Below are 14,731 nucleotides of genomic sequence, written 5' to 3'. Positions count from 1 at the left end.
TTCACGATGCTCGGTTTTTGTTCGGTACTTTGTTCGACGCACCCGTGTGCAAAGTTACGCAAAGGAAAACGTGCTATTAAATCTTGTAAAAGCAAGTACTTCAAAGGACAGAGTGGATGTATGCTTTCCTTTTTTTTTGTTTGTTTTGATGGCTGATAGGACTGATACTTCAGATGCTGCTGCCACTGCTTCTGTCGATACTGGTGAAGTACACCAGATAAGTGGTACAAATTGAATAGCGCTGGTTGGTATTGTTTTTTTTTGTGGAGATAACAACAGCTCTTCGAGGGGTAATGCATTGAGGATCAAGCCTCGTCCTTGACCGAGGGTTTGGGGGTCGTTGAATTTGAATAAAATAATTTCTACCCGTTGTGGGGCACGCAAAGAGCTGAGGGTTGTTTTTTGTGGGTCATACGCTCTCAATAGCGGTGATTATCAACCGTTTTCATGGGATTTTGGTACGATATTTACAGTTTAAACTTTACATTTATCGAGCAAGGTCCTTGCATAAATATAAGTTGTCAAATACTTTACTGGCTAGGTTGTCCGGCGCTAATCTCATAGATCAGCGAATCGGAGCCTGGCGTCTCCAATTTGCAGCTCAATAGCTTGGACTCCTAATTTGACCGATGACTTTAGGAAATTCTAAAGATAAAGAATCTATACATCCTTTCGAAATTGCGTAACTAGTTCAAATTTATAGAAAACGTCATTGAGCCGTAATACTGCAAGTACTAACGGCACTGAGCCGTGATAGTAGTAATATGACTTCTCTGCACTGTATTAATTCCCCAGGAGTGGCTAGGTGGTAGAGGGGACAACGGCACCAGGATTCACATGACAGTACCGAGGTTCAAATCCCATCCGGGTCGTTTTCCTGTAGTGAGGGTTGACTACACAACTACGTGGTTTCAGCAAGTGTAGTAAATCATTTGATTGAAACTACGCAGTCGGAAGGGGAACGCAGATGATGAATGTACTCGTGCGTATGATGCCAAACCACGTTGGTCCTCTAGCCAGCAGTAGGAAGGCGGTACCCTCCGTAGTTGCCGTACAGGTTCGATATGGCGCAGCCATTGTTCGCGCACCTAGTTGACTCCGCTGTGCATCGCCAGACACTGAAGGCGTTCTTTAGGAAGTTGGCTCGACGCGTGTCCAGTGCATTTCGTACGTCATGATGTCAGGTATGATTCCACTGCATATTTTGATCGCAGAAGATGCTCGATGTTTTATTCGGTGTCACGAAGCTGTCAGTGATTATCAAAGTGCTAGAAAGATCGAGCGAGAGCTTTCACTCCAAACGTGGCAACAGGAATGGGATGCATCTCACACATAGTGCTTGGACACATCAACTCATTCCGCGGGTGTCCTGTTGGGTTGCACGTCGTTTTGGGGAGGTGGAGTTCCACATCACTCTAATGCTAACGGGGCACGGATGCTTCCAAGGCCATTTTGAGAAGCTGTAGCTGCTGTAGGCACACTGCCTGAAATGCACGAACGTCAGGCAGACACCTGAACATGTCTTGCTGGTATGCTCGAGGTTTGCTGCCGCCCGTTATCGCATGAACAAAGAAGTAGGCAATGTTCCAGCCCCAGTAGCTGGGTCATGATTGCCGAAACGATATGAGCGATCTTGTCTCACCTGCAACGAAGGCGAGCAAGAATCGAGAGGGGCAGGGTACACACTGGGACCGGTCCAGGTGCTCAATCAGATGTCAAAGGGGGAAGCCATTTCATTAGCGGTAACTCCGGCTTCATCCTGTAGCGATAGCTAGTACTTCTAGGAAGGAGCGTGCTATCGCCTCAGGCAGTAGATCGCTGTTGAGTACTGAAGGGGTCTCAATAGCTCATTAAGTTACCAACGGTGATTGTACACATAAGACGCCAGACTAACCAAACCAAAGAGTTATAGCGTGGCGCCGAGACGTTTCCTTTGGGAGTTAAAACGTCTATGCCTTACATTTTTGAAGTAATGCCCTAGCTGGTAAACTGGAGGCTTATGGAGAATTTAGCCAATAAAAACCTGGTAGAACCCAGGGGATGGTTCCTGCATCTATTGGCCTTTGTTTTCAGATTTACTCCATGATAAAATTTTATTTATTTACTGATTTACTCCATGAGACTAACCAATCCAAATAAAAGGGCTTGAAAATTCATTTTTCAAGTGATTTTCACAGCCGTATTTTATTAATTCTGTATTATTTGCCATTTAGTACCACAAAACATACCATTTATACGCCAGTTTGTTCGGCAGATTACATACTGATGGTCAAGAATTCAGTGAAAATTTATAGAATGCAGTCAAATATGTTATCCAAAAGCAGAATTATTTTAAAAATCTTTTTTTTTACAGGAGAATGGTAACCCCGAGTAGATGAGCTTTCCATCAAATGAAATGTAACATCCATTCTCAAATCAAAACTACCTGCTGTACCTATACAAAGGATCATCCAAGTTGATTTTTCCAAATTCATCAAAATATGCAAAGCGCAACAAACGAGAGCACAAAATCCACCTTCAGCAAAACAAACGAAATAGCTAAATTTGGCTCTAATTTAATATTTCCACCCATTTCCATTAGGGGGTGTTTGATTGGGTGGGTGAGTATGATGTGATTGTAGCCGCAAATCAACACCAGATTGGAAAAGCTTTTGCACACTAACACGGCTAGTACACGGATTCGTTTTGTTCTGCAACCGATTGGTTGAGGATAGCTGGGGTAGGACAGTGGCTAAATAGAACGTATAATAAGAATGAACAAAAAAGCAAATGAAAATAAACCAACTCGAACGGATACGACTGTGAGCAGGAAGGCTCACAGGGACACAGGGCACATTCGCGTCATGTTTCCTGGTAGCAAGATGGATCCTTAATCCCGCTACCGGAAGGTGGTGAAAGTAGACAAATGTTTCAATTATTATCCCTCCACTGTTTTTTTTTTGCGCCTGAGCGTCTAGCAAATTGGTGCACATTTGTGACAGGACAAATAAACACAAACTTAGAAACACACAGGCCGCGGGACCTCTAAGACTGGGCTTCATCTTAGTGCGCCCGACGTGTCTCATCGATTTGCGTTTTTTTTGTGGAGAAGCAGATCGGAAAGGAGAAGCAGGAAGGAGCTTTTTCGCATTAACATTTACTTTTCAGCCTTACCGCAAGACGGAAGGCGTAGCACGGCAGGGTGTGTAGTACGTAGGCAAGTTCGCACAGTTCCCGTGGCAGTTCCATATTCGGCGAAGTGACAGTTCTCTGTCCTCGACGGCGCAAATTCAATCGGACTATCAACCATTCGGTGAAGCTTGTGCGCGTGTTGTGTGTGAAGGTGTCAGAAACGGAAAGGTTCAGAAGGCATTAGGGAAGGCCTTCGGCAGCTTCCGGTGTGTAGCGTTGTCTGCGGAGAAGTCTTTCCCTTTTTGGAACGAAAGGAGACGGTTGCGAAATGAAATGGAACGGAACGGAACGGTGGCAATGATTTTCCCAGACATTAGCCTGGAATCTTGACGATTATTCATCATGTCAGTTGTGTTGTGCCGTTCCATCACAACGTCCCGGGTTCTTCCTCTGCACAAAGATGGGGAAAGTGAGCTAGGGTTTCCTTCGAGTGGAACCGCCTGTTTTCTTCCCTTGTTTCGGGTTGAGCAGCCCGGTGAAGGATGATGTACTGAATTTCTTGTCTTCGCAGAGTTCGGTTCGTTCGGTTGCGATTACGTCCGGGGGACGCTTCATTTGAGGGTGTGCAGATAAAGGGAGAAGCTAAAAGGACGTCAGGACATCCTCACGACATTCGGGTTTTGGGGTGAAGATTTTTTCTTCTGTCTTCTGTTTGCTGGTGCCCCCGAAGGATGAATCCTTCATCCCCAAGAGAAAGTTCTTTGGCGAAGTACGAGAAACGCAGCTTTCCACGTTAGTTTGACAAAGGACACAGCGGAAGATGTGACATTTCTCTAATGCTTCGCTGGGCCCTTTTTTTTGCTGACGAGACGATGGAGAATCGTACAGGACAGGGGAGGCGAAACATCGCGACCAGACATACACACCACAGTAGGTCTTGTTCTTGGGGGTTGAGTTGAATTTTGGACGGCAGAGCAGCTTCTTTTAATGATCTGTGCCTTTGACTGCAAGAGACGGAGTAATGTGCACTGGGCCGTGTCAGTGCAGGCAAAAAGGGAGAGAAAGCGGGAATGATTTTTCCGAAAAAAATGGAGGAAAATTAAAGATTTGCCATTTTGCGTGACAGATTATGATTAATTGATTGTAAAACGAAGTTCGCGCCATTCGAGGTAGTTGTGTTAGTAGCCAGCAGTAGTAAGCCAGTGTGCGCACAAGAAGTCGTTTATTAGGAACGCATTTTTTGTGCCTGTTCCTCTTCTTATAAAGCCGCTCTAATTCAGGTTGCATCGGTTCAGGGTCAGAAACGAAAGGGACGATTAGATGGTGCTCCAAAAGTTCTCGCTTTTCAACAGTGTTGACAGGCTCCAAATTTTGGGTTCGTTTTTTTTTGTACCACATTCTTCTTGCTCCTTTGTGTGTGTGTGTGTGCGTTTGGTGTTAAATGGTGTCGTTTAGAGTCACCGCAGCTCAGTATCGGCACGACTGCAGAAAGAAGCGTGGTTAGGAGTATGTGTGTGTGTGTTTGTGAGTTGGTGTCGCTTTGAGGTCATTTTATGGGTTTGTTCAGATGGTTCCGTTGAGTGACAGATAGGATGACTGATGGTATAAGCTCGTGAGCCGTGTTAGTGGGGCATATGCGAAATGACGTCGCTTCTAGGGGGTGCTCTTTAAGCGAACGTGCGCACAATATGGTCGTACGCTTTCGATGTTTTTGTTTTCACAACGAGATGCGCCATAATGTCTTTCCACTGCGTTTTGTGTGTTTGCGTTCCGGGTTCGGAAGTAGTAGAAGTAGAAATGCGAGAGACGAAAAGAGTGTATTTTTTTTCAGTGAGTGAGCGTGCTATCCTCGGTTCTAGAATACGAGGAAACATCCAGCCTGTCTACGGTAACCGTCCCGTGAAGAATTATTATCTGCCAGTAATAAAAGCCAATATTACGGCAATAATAAAATATTTGCTGACTCTAGCAGTCGTCAAAGCTGGTTGTTGGTGAGCCTAGAATGCTGTCTATCCCTCCAAAAGTCTAGCGCGCGTCATGAGTCTATTGATCCAACGCGCGAACCTGACGTGAGGATGACAGCCTATAGTCGCATCTCGCAGTAACGTTCGTCGCCCTCCTACCACCTCGCTCCTCAGTAATTCGAACCGAACGTGAAACCTATCTCCGGTTTTTTGGGGCCGGAGGCGCAACTGTTCTTACCAAAGTGGTTCGAAACTAAAATGGCTCCAGTGCCACATCGCGTTCACCGTCATTGGCGGAGAACGTGTGCGATCGATCGGATCGGCATCGATTCCTTCCGGACCTGCCCTGCTCACCCGCTGCGAGTGTGAACTAATGGCCCTGTCCTGTTGTTGTTGCTGTTGGGTGGAGTGTTGTTTTTTTTGTTTTGTCTGTTCTGTCTTCTGTACACGCCATGTGCCACCGTACTGTGGGGTACGTGGGGAGAAGGCTAGGTGGGCCTCCCAGTGTGGGCCGTGAATTATGATAGTGCGTCAGCGATTTTTATTCGATCCGGGCTCCGGGATTTAATGAGGATTTGGTGTTGGCTTGTGTGTGCTTTAGCGCGCCATCGGGATGATCGATGTGGTTGACGTGATGGGTAAGGCGGGCATAACATCGCTACGCACTGACAGTCCGGTGTCTTTGTGGAGCTGGAAAGGGAAGCGAAAAGTTTGCCCGATTTTTCATCTAAATTTTTGTCTTCCGAATCGTGGTTCGCTTTGTTTCGGCGCAAGTTTCACGCCTGTCTTTTGGTTTTGTAAACGTGATTGAAGTATACAACGAGAGGGTATAAAGGAAGAAAGTGTTGTAGAGTTATGGTAGTTGGCTGATCAATTTCGTTTCAACATCTGTTTGAAGAGGAGAAGTTTATCTTTTCAGAGTTAGGAAGTTTTAGTTATAAAAGTACAAAATATATAAAACATTCGAACTCTAACTCAGTTCTCCTTCCGAAGAAACTAATAGATTGCACTGATTTACTTGGGACTAGCTCACCGAAATCGAATTTCCCGTGTGGGCCTCCCCTGAGCGTGGGCTCCCATGTACACAAAGAGATAAATAATCATTTAGTCCCCAGACAAAAACGAGTTAAGAATTGGGCATTGTACAAGTGTTCGTTCCTACGCTGGAACCCATCTCCGGATGTAGTACAACAGAGCTCAATATTATTGGGTCAACTGATTGAGGTTAACTTTCGCAAAAGGTCAATGGCATATTGTTCGATTAGAATCCTGGCAGTGAGGATTTTGTACACGATAGCTATGTGGGTGGTAGAATTTAAGAATTGCTCAAAGTGTGTGTGTGTGTGTGGGTGGGTGGGTTGCGGATGTGGGCTGGATTGAATAGAAATATTGGAGAGCATTGAGAACCAACTGGCATGCTACAGCTACTAGCGCACAGCTTCATAAGTGCTTTGTGGCTATCCCTTTTGAAATATCCAAACGAACCTTAACGTTTGCCACCGGCAAGTTAACGTTTGAAATAAAGCAGTTAAAGTGGGTTGCGTGGGTTTAGCTGTTCATGCTGGGACTTCAGAGTTGCGTGGCTGTGGTTGAAAGGATATAAAACAATAAAGAGTGTTGTGAGCATCAGTAGCGAAAGGTTTCTCGTATCTCGTTGACTTATGAATTTGAAACGATTCACTGGTATTATTGTAGTGGATTAGTAATTCTGAACGATTTGAATGAAATAACCCCACATGTATATGGAATGTTGACACTTTCATCATAGTTATTGGGACGAGGGCCAGCTTCGCAGATGGCATGAGTTTGAAGTGTTAATCGATTGTTTATTGTATTACCATATTAAATCATTCGTTTCGTTAATTCACCCAAAGAAGTATGCAATTTGCTTCACAAAATGCGGTATTTCGTTCCTCTGCACTAAATTAATTTCTAATTCTAGTGCTTCTATCACAAATTCGGCAAAACTTAATTGAACGCTTGATTCCAACTTTTTTAGATGACAAAATAGCACCTTTTATCCCACCGGTGCTTGCTTACACTTCTTATCCTGCTTATTCTAAAACTGCTTCTGTTTTGTTCCTTTCTTTCTGCACGAGGGACATCATCTTTAGAGGTTTTCGTTAAAACGATTTGAATCCCCAGCCTGGTGGTGGCATACAACTGCAAACAAAAGCAAACTCGGCATAAGTGGTCCCTGGTTTTGCTTCATAGTTTGAAGATTTCGCACGAATTCTTTCTGCCATTCAACCTGCCCAACGGTTCTCCACCCAGCGAAGAGCTGTTGGAGTGCTGTGGACGGAAGTTGTCGTATGTTTTGTGAAATTGGCCACCATGTTCCGTTGTTCCGGGGCGACGTTGCAAACAAACGTTGTGTGGGAATCGGGGTGGCCGATGGTGTTCCGTTCGGTGCACCAGGCCACCCGGTTTTGGTGTTTGGTGGAGAAACTTTTCTACCCTCCACGCCATGTTACTTTTGACGATGCAGCAAATGTACAAACAGGTGAAAAGGGATGAAAAGGAAAAGGAAAAGCAAGAGAGCAGACGAAAAAAAACAAGATTTGGCAAACAGTTTTTCTGCCAATGCTTTTCGCCCGAACCTGCTCACTGCTGGAGTCCTGTGGAATGAATTGCTCTTGAGGTACGGTTGTTCAACCGGCAGCCGGGTTGGTAAAATGTTGTTGCTGCGCGTTGCTAGGTGGTTAGGTGTGCAAACGTGTATCGAAATTGCTAATGCTAACAACGTTCTCGCATTCTGGGTGGACAGGTTTTGTGTTTCGCGTACACCGTAGTGCTTCTGGTTTTGTACTTGTGCCGGAGCCGCTTACTCCAATGGTTGGGTGTGCCGTTCGTCAGGTATGGTGTTTATTCTTTCTGTTTGCACGCGCACCGCAAGACGTTGCCACGGGTAAATGGGGCAAATGCAGTTGAAGAATTCGGCAACATGTTATACAGCTGCGGGGCGGGTAACGACGATACACGGTACCGCTATTGATTAATGGGAGCCATTGGATTTAGGCGACTTACGTTGAAAGGGGTTTATGCCGGGCTGGGGTTGAGAGCATTGGGATTGAGTTGGGCACGATTTTGAAGCAGAAGGATAAATAGGACATAACGTACAGGCGGTTAGATTGAATCGTCACTCAATGTAGTTAATGTGTAGTAAAGAAATGGATTGAAAAACGAAAATCGTTTTAAAGGGCTTTGGTTTTCCAGTTGAGAGAGTGGGATGAAAAATAATCTATTACAGAATAATGGATCTATTATAGATAATGGATAACGAGTTGTATGATCTGCTAAATTGGAGCTGGCCGGTGGTGTAGGCGACAGAGGCGCGCCGGACTTAAAACGGCAGGACCGGGGTTCAAATCGCACTCGGACCGTTCCCCGTAGTGAGGACTGACTATCCAAATACGTGGTATCGGCAAGTCTAGTAAGCCATTCGATATCCGTCGTGACCTTGCGTTATGCATTGAACAAATGTTTGTTATATATTTGAGATCTATTGTGCATAACAAAAGGAGTTGATTTTGTAGATCGCGATGTAAGTCAAAAATGATCGGCCAACAGCTCTTGTGGTTCTATTGCGAAAAGTGGAAGATGATTAAAATTAATGTACGTTTGTTACGAGGCTGGTATAATTGTTGGTGTTTTTACTGTAGATCGCTGACAAAATTACCTAAAAGTATGCAATATGCATTGAAAATGCAAAAAAATTAGATTCATTTCCACTGAACAATCTGACAAGCATTTTAAAACCATCTTTAACCGTCAGTAGTTTTTTTTCTCGAGATGTCTTTTTGGGCTCTTTTTGATCGTTTTGAAAGTTTCTTCTTCCAATAATAACAAGGACGCCGAATAATTTATTTAATTATTGATTTATTTACATTTGATTATTACGGTCCAGTGCCGTATTGTCAACACTGCTTGTGTTGAGTAGATTTTCACATATTGATAAGGCATTTCCTCCTTATTCTTTGGCTTATCCCGGGCATACTCGGTTGTGGATGGTTGTGGTGATGGTGATGATGATGATGATGTATTGGTGGATGTTGTTAGTTTTAATGGTCCGGGACTATTGTTGTGGCTATTGTTTTGATGGTGGTTGGCTACATCCGAGTTCCGGCTATTGTGGTGTTGTCGCCGTTCTATTGTTGACCTTTTTGCTATGGTCTGGACTGTAACGAACAAATAAACATCGTTAAGACAGCACGAACATTTATTTGTCTGCGTACAGTGCTCTCCAGTGCATTCCAGCAATGACATTCCAAGCTAAATCTAGTCAACGTCCAATCAAAGGATGATCGACAAGCTCTATCCCGCAGCAGCGAAAGGGACGCCGAATAATTCTCAATAATATTTTTACCGAGTGCTGCGGCATTCAGACCCTAGCCTTGGTTTAAACTTTGATCGGTTACAATAATATTTACATAGTTTCAAATGAAAACTAAACAAGATTTAGGCGTCTCAAAGTAGAACTTGAAATACTAATTATTATCCTAAATTGCAACCCTAATAGCCTCACCGTAACAAATAGGCTGTGCGATCGAGCGAAACGTTCGAATTGTTCTAGCGGGCTTGAGATAAAATAAGGCCCATGCACAGGCAATCGAGCGAAAACCGGCTTGAATGGTGGGCCTGTGGAAACATATTTAGAAATTTATTTCGAAGTCAAGCGTAATATCAGAAACGTCCTTGGCATGTAAGTTATACGCTTTAATTTCGATATTTTTATTGTCCTCGTGTTTGCTGCCACCACCATCACCATCACGGTCACGTTGGGTAGGACAACATCGCGAGCCGGTTGGGGTTGCCTTGCTGCCTTTTTTTTCCATTCGGTTTCTGCTGCTCCTACGGAGGCGCTTGGCGCGTAATATGTCTTCTGAGGACGGTTGTGGTAAGAAAGGCAGAAGAAAATGGCTACAGCGAGCACACAGGCCTGCACGTGAAGGCCAATATAATGCTGGGGCTGACTTTTGAGCGTACGACACCGTCCAAGATGTGGCTGGCCAGAATGGGGTTTCCTTGAGGTTGTTCCTACCCGGTCCGGGTGCTGGAGAACGATGTTCTCTATTAAATTAAAATGGAAAATATAGTTTATATGTACACACATGGATACAGTTTCTTCCAGTTGAGGCACAAACAAAACAAAAAAAATGTGCCGCACAAGAAGTGTCGACCAAGAAGCAACCGGTACCGGAGCGATGGAAATAATGGTATCGCACGGAAAGAAGCAACAGCACCGATACTTCCTTCTCCAGAATGCAGACAGAGCACCGGCATTGGTAGCAAAACCGCTGGTCGTTGGGGCTACGAGTGTGGTGCAAAGTGTGTGGTTGCGTGTTGTGGAAAGGGAGTGGAAATCCTTTTACCATTGTTACCAAAAGTTGTGCCCAGGCGTATGGTATGGATATGGAAACCGGTCGCCTAGCATCGTCGGTCGGCCGGAAGCGTCTCAAATGTGAAGCAAGAAAAGGATTCCGCTGCCTGGTGCGATATAGATACACGGGTACACACAGCCATGCATCCCAAACATGCGCCGAGCACAAAATGATAATAGTTATTCCGCTCACGTTATCTATTAAGGAGGCGCACAGGACGCGGGCGAGATATCCGATTTGGGTCCAGCGCACATGCACATGGCAAGCGTGTGTGTATGTGGGAATAGTGGCATTACGGAGGCATCGTCGTTGTGCAACGATGGATGCTCGTACGCTTGTAAAATTTGCTTAACTCCGATTCGATTAATTTGTACGACTTACAAACAGTGTTATGGGGTTCTATGTGCAACAGTGTAGTTTGTACAGAGCGTCTGCACGCGTCGAAGCTGGTATGGAATCGGAATGGGCGCAATTTAAACATGGTTGTAATGAGTACGATTTGCAAATATTTAATTGCTTACGGAGAAACGTGTGAGGAATGGTTTTATTTTTAAGGGGTTGAACATTAATGAAAAGCGAGAGCATTAGAAAATGGATGTATTTATGAAGTTTGACTGAAGAAACGGCAAGCGTGGTTTGCAATTTAAATAGTGATTACAATGGTCGAATATTGTATTCGATAGGTTTTTATAAATTGCATACTTTCAGGCATTTTTCAGCAGATTTCCTTTTGTTCGGTTTTTTTTTCTATTTTTCATAAAGGCTTCGATCGAATGATGCCATAATATTTGTAATTCTAAAATAAACATAAACAAACATTGAACCATAGACTTTGAGAATAAGTAATGCAATTAAATTCCATATTTTCCATGTTTTGTTAGTCATGAGGTCATGCTGTTGTTATTTATTCCTCATACCATGACACCATTCAAGCGTACTTTAAACTATCTGAACGAACTAAAGAATACTGAAATTTGTTACCAGATGTAAGCTGGTTGCCTCAAGGATTCTAGTTGAAGATTTGTGGACAAATTTGTATATATATTGCATACTTTCAGGCATTTACTATTACATGTTTACGTGTTTCCCGTTATTCAAAGCTTAATTTAACGCTCTTTGCAACAAAAGAGTTCTGGAAAAATATGCTCATCTCTGTTTTGAGATGGTTTTAGACATGATAATAAATATTTTACATTGCTCCAGCTGAGAGCTTTCCAGTTTTAACCGCACTCAACATGAGTTTTACTTTAAGATGAAGATGAAGCTTTTAGTTCGTATCAGTAAATCGATTATTCTAGAACACATCAGCTCCGTGGCCGTAAGTATTTTTGCCCCCGGAGGATTGTCTACTTCAAAGTACAAAACCCATTTTTTTGGCAACAAACATGCCAACATTGAAACCTCCATTAGCCTCGTAGTAAAGGTTCATTGTACGGATGGAGACTGTTGAAGCTGAAGGCTTTGTCAGGCACCGGCCACTTTTGCTGCACAGCGTATCAATTTTCAGCCCGGTAAGTGTGTACGTTTACAGAGAGTACTCGAGTACACGAGCTGGTGTAGGATGTTGGTCCTCTGTCCGACAGAGCGATATGTTTGCCAGATCCTGGGGGTAACAGAAAGTAATAAGGGACATGCGAGGTTTACAAAAAAAGGAGATCTTTGAAATTGGTTGTTGATGGACAGCTTCTTTCGTTGGCTAGGATTGGCTTCGCTTGTGTGAACGATGAACGGAAAACACTTTCGATCGGGTTATTTCCGTCCATTAGTAATGTTTGATGATTGTCGGGAGAGTTTGAAGATTGGTTGTTTTTTTTCCCCTTCCATTGCATAGATGCTGCAATGATGGACATTTCATAGAGTATTCTTTGATTCATATTTGTCGGCAGTCAAGCTATGGATGACATAAAAATGAACAGAAGAAGGAGAAAGAGAGTTTGGGATTAGCTAGCAGCTTAATGCGTCCTCTGAGCGAAGATGGCGTTCGGAGTTTTATTGAACAATAATCTTCGTGGACATGACAAGAAGCTTATGTTTAATGTGTTTTTTTTTTTGCAATTCTTTTTCTTCTTTCATTCACAGCGAATAATGGATTCAGCAGAGCAAGCCGCCCTGTCGGAGTCGGACCCAGAGTCTGCTACTTCCAAATCACACCCAAGCGGATTCTACGACGCAAGGCGTATTAATGAGTATCAGTCGGACGGCCGGTTAGCGGAGGGCTCGCGGCAGATGTTGCTACGACATATGCGCCGGTTCGAGGGCTATCCGGTCAATATAAGTCTTAGTTCGGTACTGCTGCCGGCGGGTGTTAGTTTGGATGATCCGGAGACACAGAGCGCCATCAAGTGGTCGTCCCATCTGGATCCACTGTTTGCGAATAACATTGAGCGTGACTCGGCCCTGTCGTGGCAGTACTTTGGCAGTAGCACTGGGTTCTTGAGACGGTTCCCGGGGACGGCTTGGCCTCCGGAAACGTCGTACGGTAGCAAGGAGATCAACGACTTTCGTTCGGAGGATTGGTTCATACAGGCGGCCTCCTCGCCGAAGGACGTGGTAAGAGAAAGTCGTTGCGAAATCTCAATGCTTAAATTCTAACCTTCCCCCTTTCTGCGTGTGCGTGTGTGTAGATCATTCTTCTCGATTCATCCGGTTCGATGAGTGGCAAGGAGTACCAGCTAGCGGTAGCAACTGCCAGCGCCATCTTGGACACACTCGGCGACGATGATTTTTTCAATTTGATCTCATTCTCGGATCAAGCACGAGTGATTGTGCCCTGCTTTCAGGACAAAATGGTAAGTTGGTTTGGGATAGGCAAAGGGATAGACAAAAACCAACCTTCAATTTTCTTGCTCTACGTGCTCTCTTTGCTTTCGTACAGGTACGAGCTACCCCGGACAACGTGAAGGAAGTGAAAACGGCCATCAATGCGGTGGAGTGTGAAAATACAGCCAATTTTTCGGCTGCCCTTGAGACGGCTTTTGAGCTGCTGCGTAAGGTAAGTACCATGACTCATCTCACTCCTTCGATGCTCGGTAATCCGACAGCTTGCCTCACGCGGTTCCCTTCCGCTTCCTCGTTTCGCTACAGTACAACCAAAGCTCGCAGGGCAGCCAGTGCAATCAGGCCATTATGCTAATTACCGATGGGCCAAGCGATACGTTCATGGAAGTGATCAAGCATTACAACCATCCGCATATGCCGGTACGCATTTTCACCTACCTGATCGGGACGGACAAGAGCGGCGGTAAAAATCTCTATAAAATGGCGTGCGAAAATAAAGGTAAGTGTGGCTTCCCTGGATGGATGGGAAGATGTGAGCTTCCATCCGGCTAGAGGATTAGCTTGTTTTGCTGCGAACAAACGATGCGGAGCTATATTATTAAGCCGATAATAAATTGAAGTGGTCTCGCAGCGTTCTAGAAGCGCCCGGAAGCAGCGGATGATGAAGTTTAAAGAGTGTAGATCTTTTAAGGATTTTTCAGAAATTATGTACACAGTAATAGATGCTTTTTACTGACACACTAACACCACGGTGTGTGTGTGTTTTTTTTATTCGCTTTTGTATGCTCAGGTTACTTTGTGCAGGTAAACAGTGCGGAAGAGGCACGCAAGAAGGTTGTTGAATATGCGCTAGTTATGGCACGCCCGATGGTACTGTACCAGGCGGACCATCCCGTGCACTGGAGTCCAGTATTTATGGGCGGTCGTAGCGGAATCCTGGGGCGAGAGAGTGAAAATCGCCGCAAGCTAGTTACAACCGTGTCGACGCCCGTGTTTGATCGAAGAAACCATTCGACCAGGGCGGCCAATTTGCTCGGTGTTGTCGGTACGGATGTCCCGATAGAGGAGATCCAGAAAATGATTCCCCAGCACAAGCTGGGTGTGAACGGGTATGCGTTCATAGTGGACAACAATGGGCGGGTGCTGTGTCATCCGGATCTGAGGCCGCTGAGCGATAACGATCAGTATAGTGCGACCCTGAAGCATAAGTACAATTCGGTCGATTTGACTGAGGTCGAGCTGCCGGAGGTGGACAATCCGAGTAATACTATAAACGAGCGGCACGACCAGCGCTACGTTAACACGCTTCAGGAGGTAAGGACGAGATGCGCAGAAGCATATACATCGCCGATAGAATGCAACTAACGTTAATACGTATATTTATTCTAGCTACGCAATGAGATGGTTCTGCAGAAGGAAGGCGAGAACGAACTCACTGTACTGACGCACCTGGACACGATGAAGCGTGTGTCCTTGCGCTTTCAGAAGTAAGTAATA

General features: G+C 44.7%; 2 protein-coding genes across 3 annotated transcripts in view; one reads left to right on the top strand and one right to left on the bottom strand.

Moving 5' to 3' along the window:
• LOC126565133 (uncharacterized) overlaps positions 1-14,731 on the bottom strand; it is a 358,067-nt gene that overhangs the window by 81,088 nt on the left and 262,248 nt on the right. The window lies entirely within an intron of this gene.
• The window catches only part of LOC126563887 (voltage-dependent calcium channel subunit alpha-2/delta-4), a 62,140-nt gene that overhangs the window by 42,522 nt on the left and 4,887 nt on the right, over positions 1-14,731 (top strand). For both annotated transcript variants that reach the window (XM_050220675.1, XM_050220674.1), the window contains exons 4-9: positions 12,536-13,006; positions 13,081-13,245; positions 13,332-13,448; positions 13,541-13,733; positions 14,025-14,548; positions 14,624-14,721. In XM_050220675.1, the coding sequence (XP_050076632.1) occupies positions 12,536-13,006; positions 13,081-13,245; positions 13,332-13,448; positions 13,541-13,733; positions 14,025-14,548; positions 14,624-14,721 (1,568 nt within the window). The remainder of the gene's footprint in view (positions 1-12,535; positions 13,007-13,080; positions 13,246-13,331; positions 13,449-13,540; positions 13,734-14,024; positions 14,549-14,623; positions 14,722-14,731) is intronic.

The sequence above is a fragment of the Anopheles maculipalpis genome, chromosome 3RL (genome assembly GCF_943734695.1).
Source record: "Anopheles maculipalpis chromosome 3RL, idAnoMacuDA_375_x, whole genome shotgun sequence".
Taxonomy (NCBI): domain Eukaryota; kingdom Metazoa; phylum Arthropoda; class Insecta; order Diptera; family Culicidae; genus Anopheles; species Anopheles maculipalpis.
Note: the sequence above shows the minus strand (reverse complement) of the source record. Positions and strands in the feature narration are given on the sequence as shown.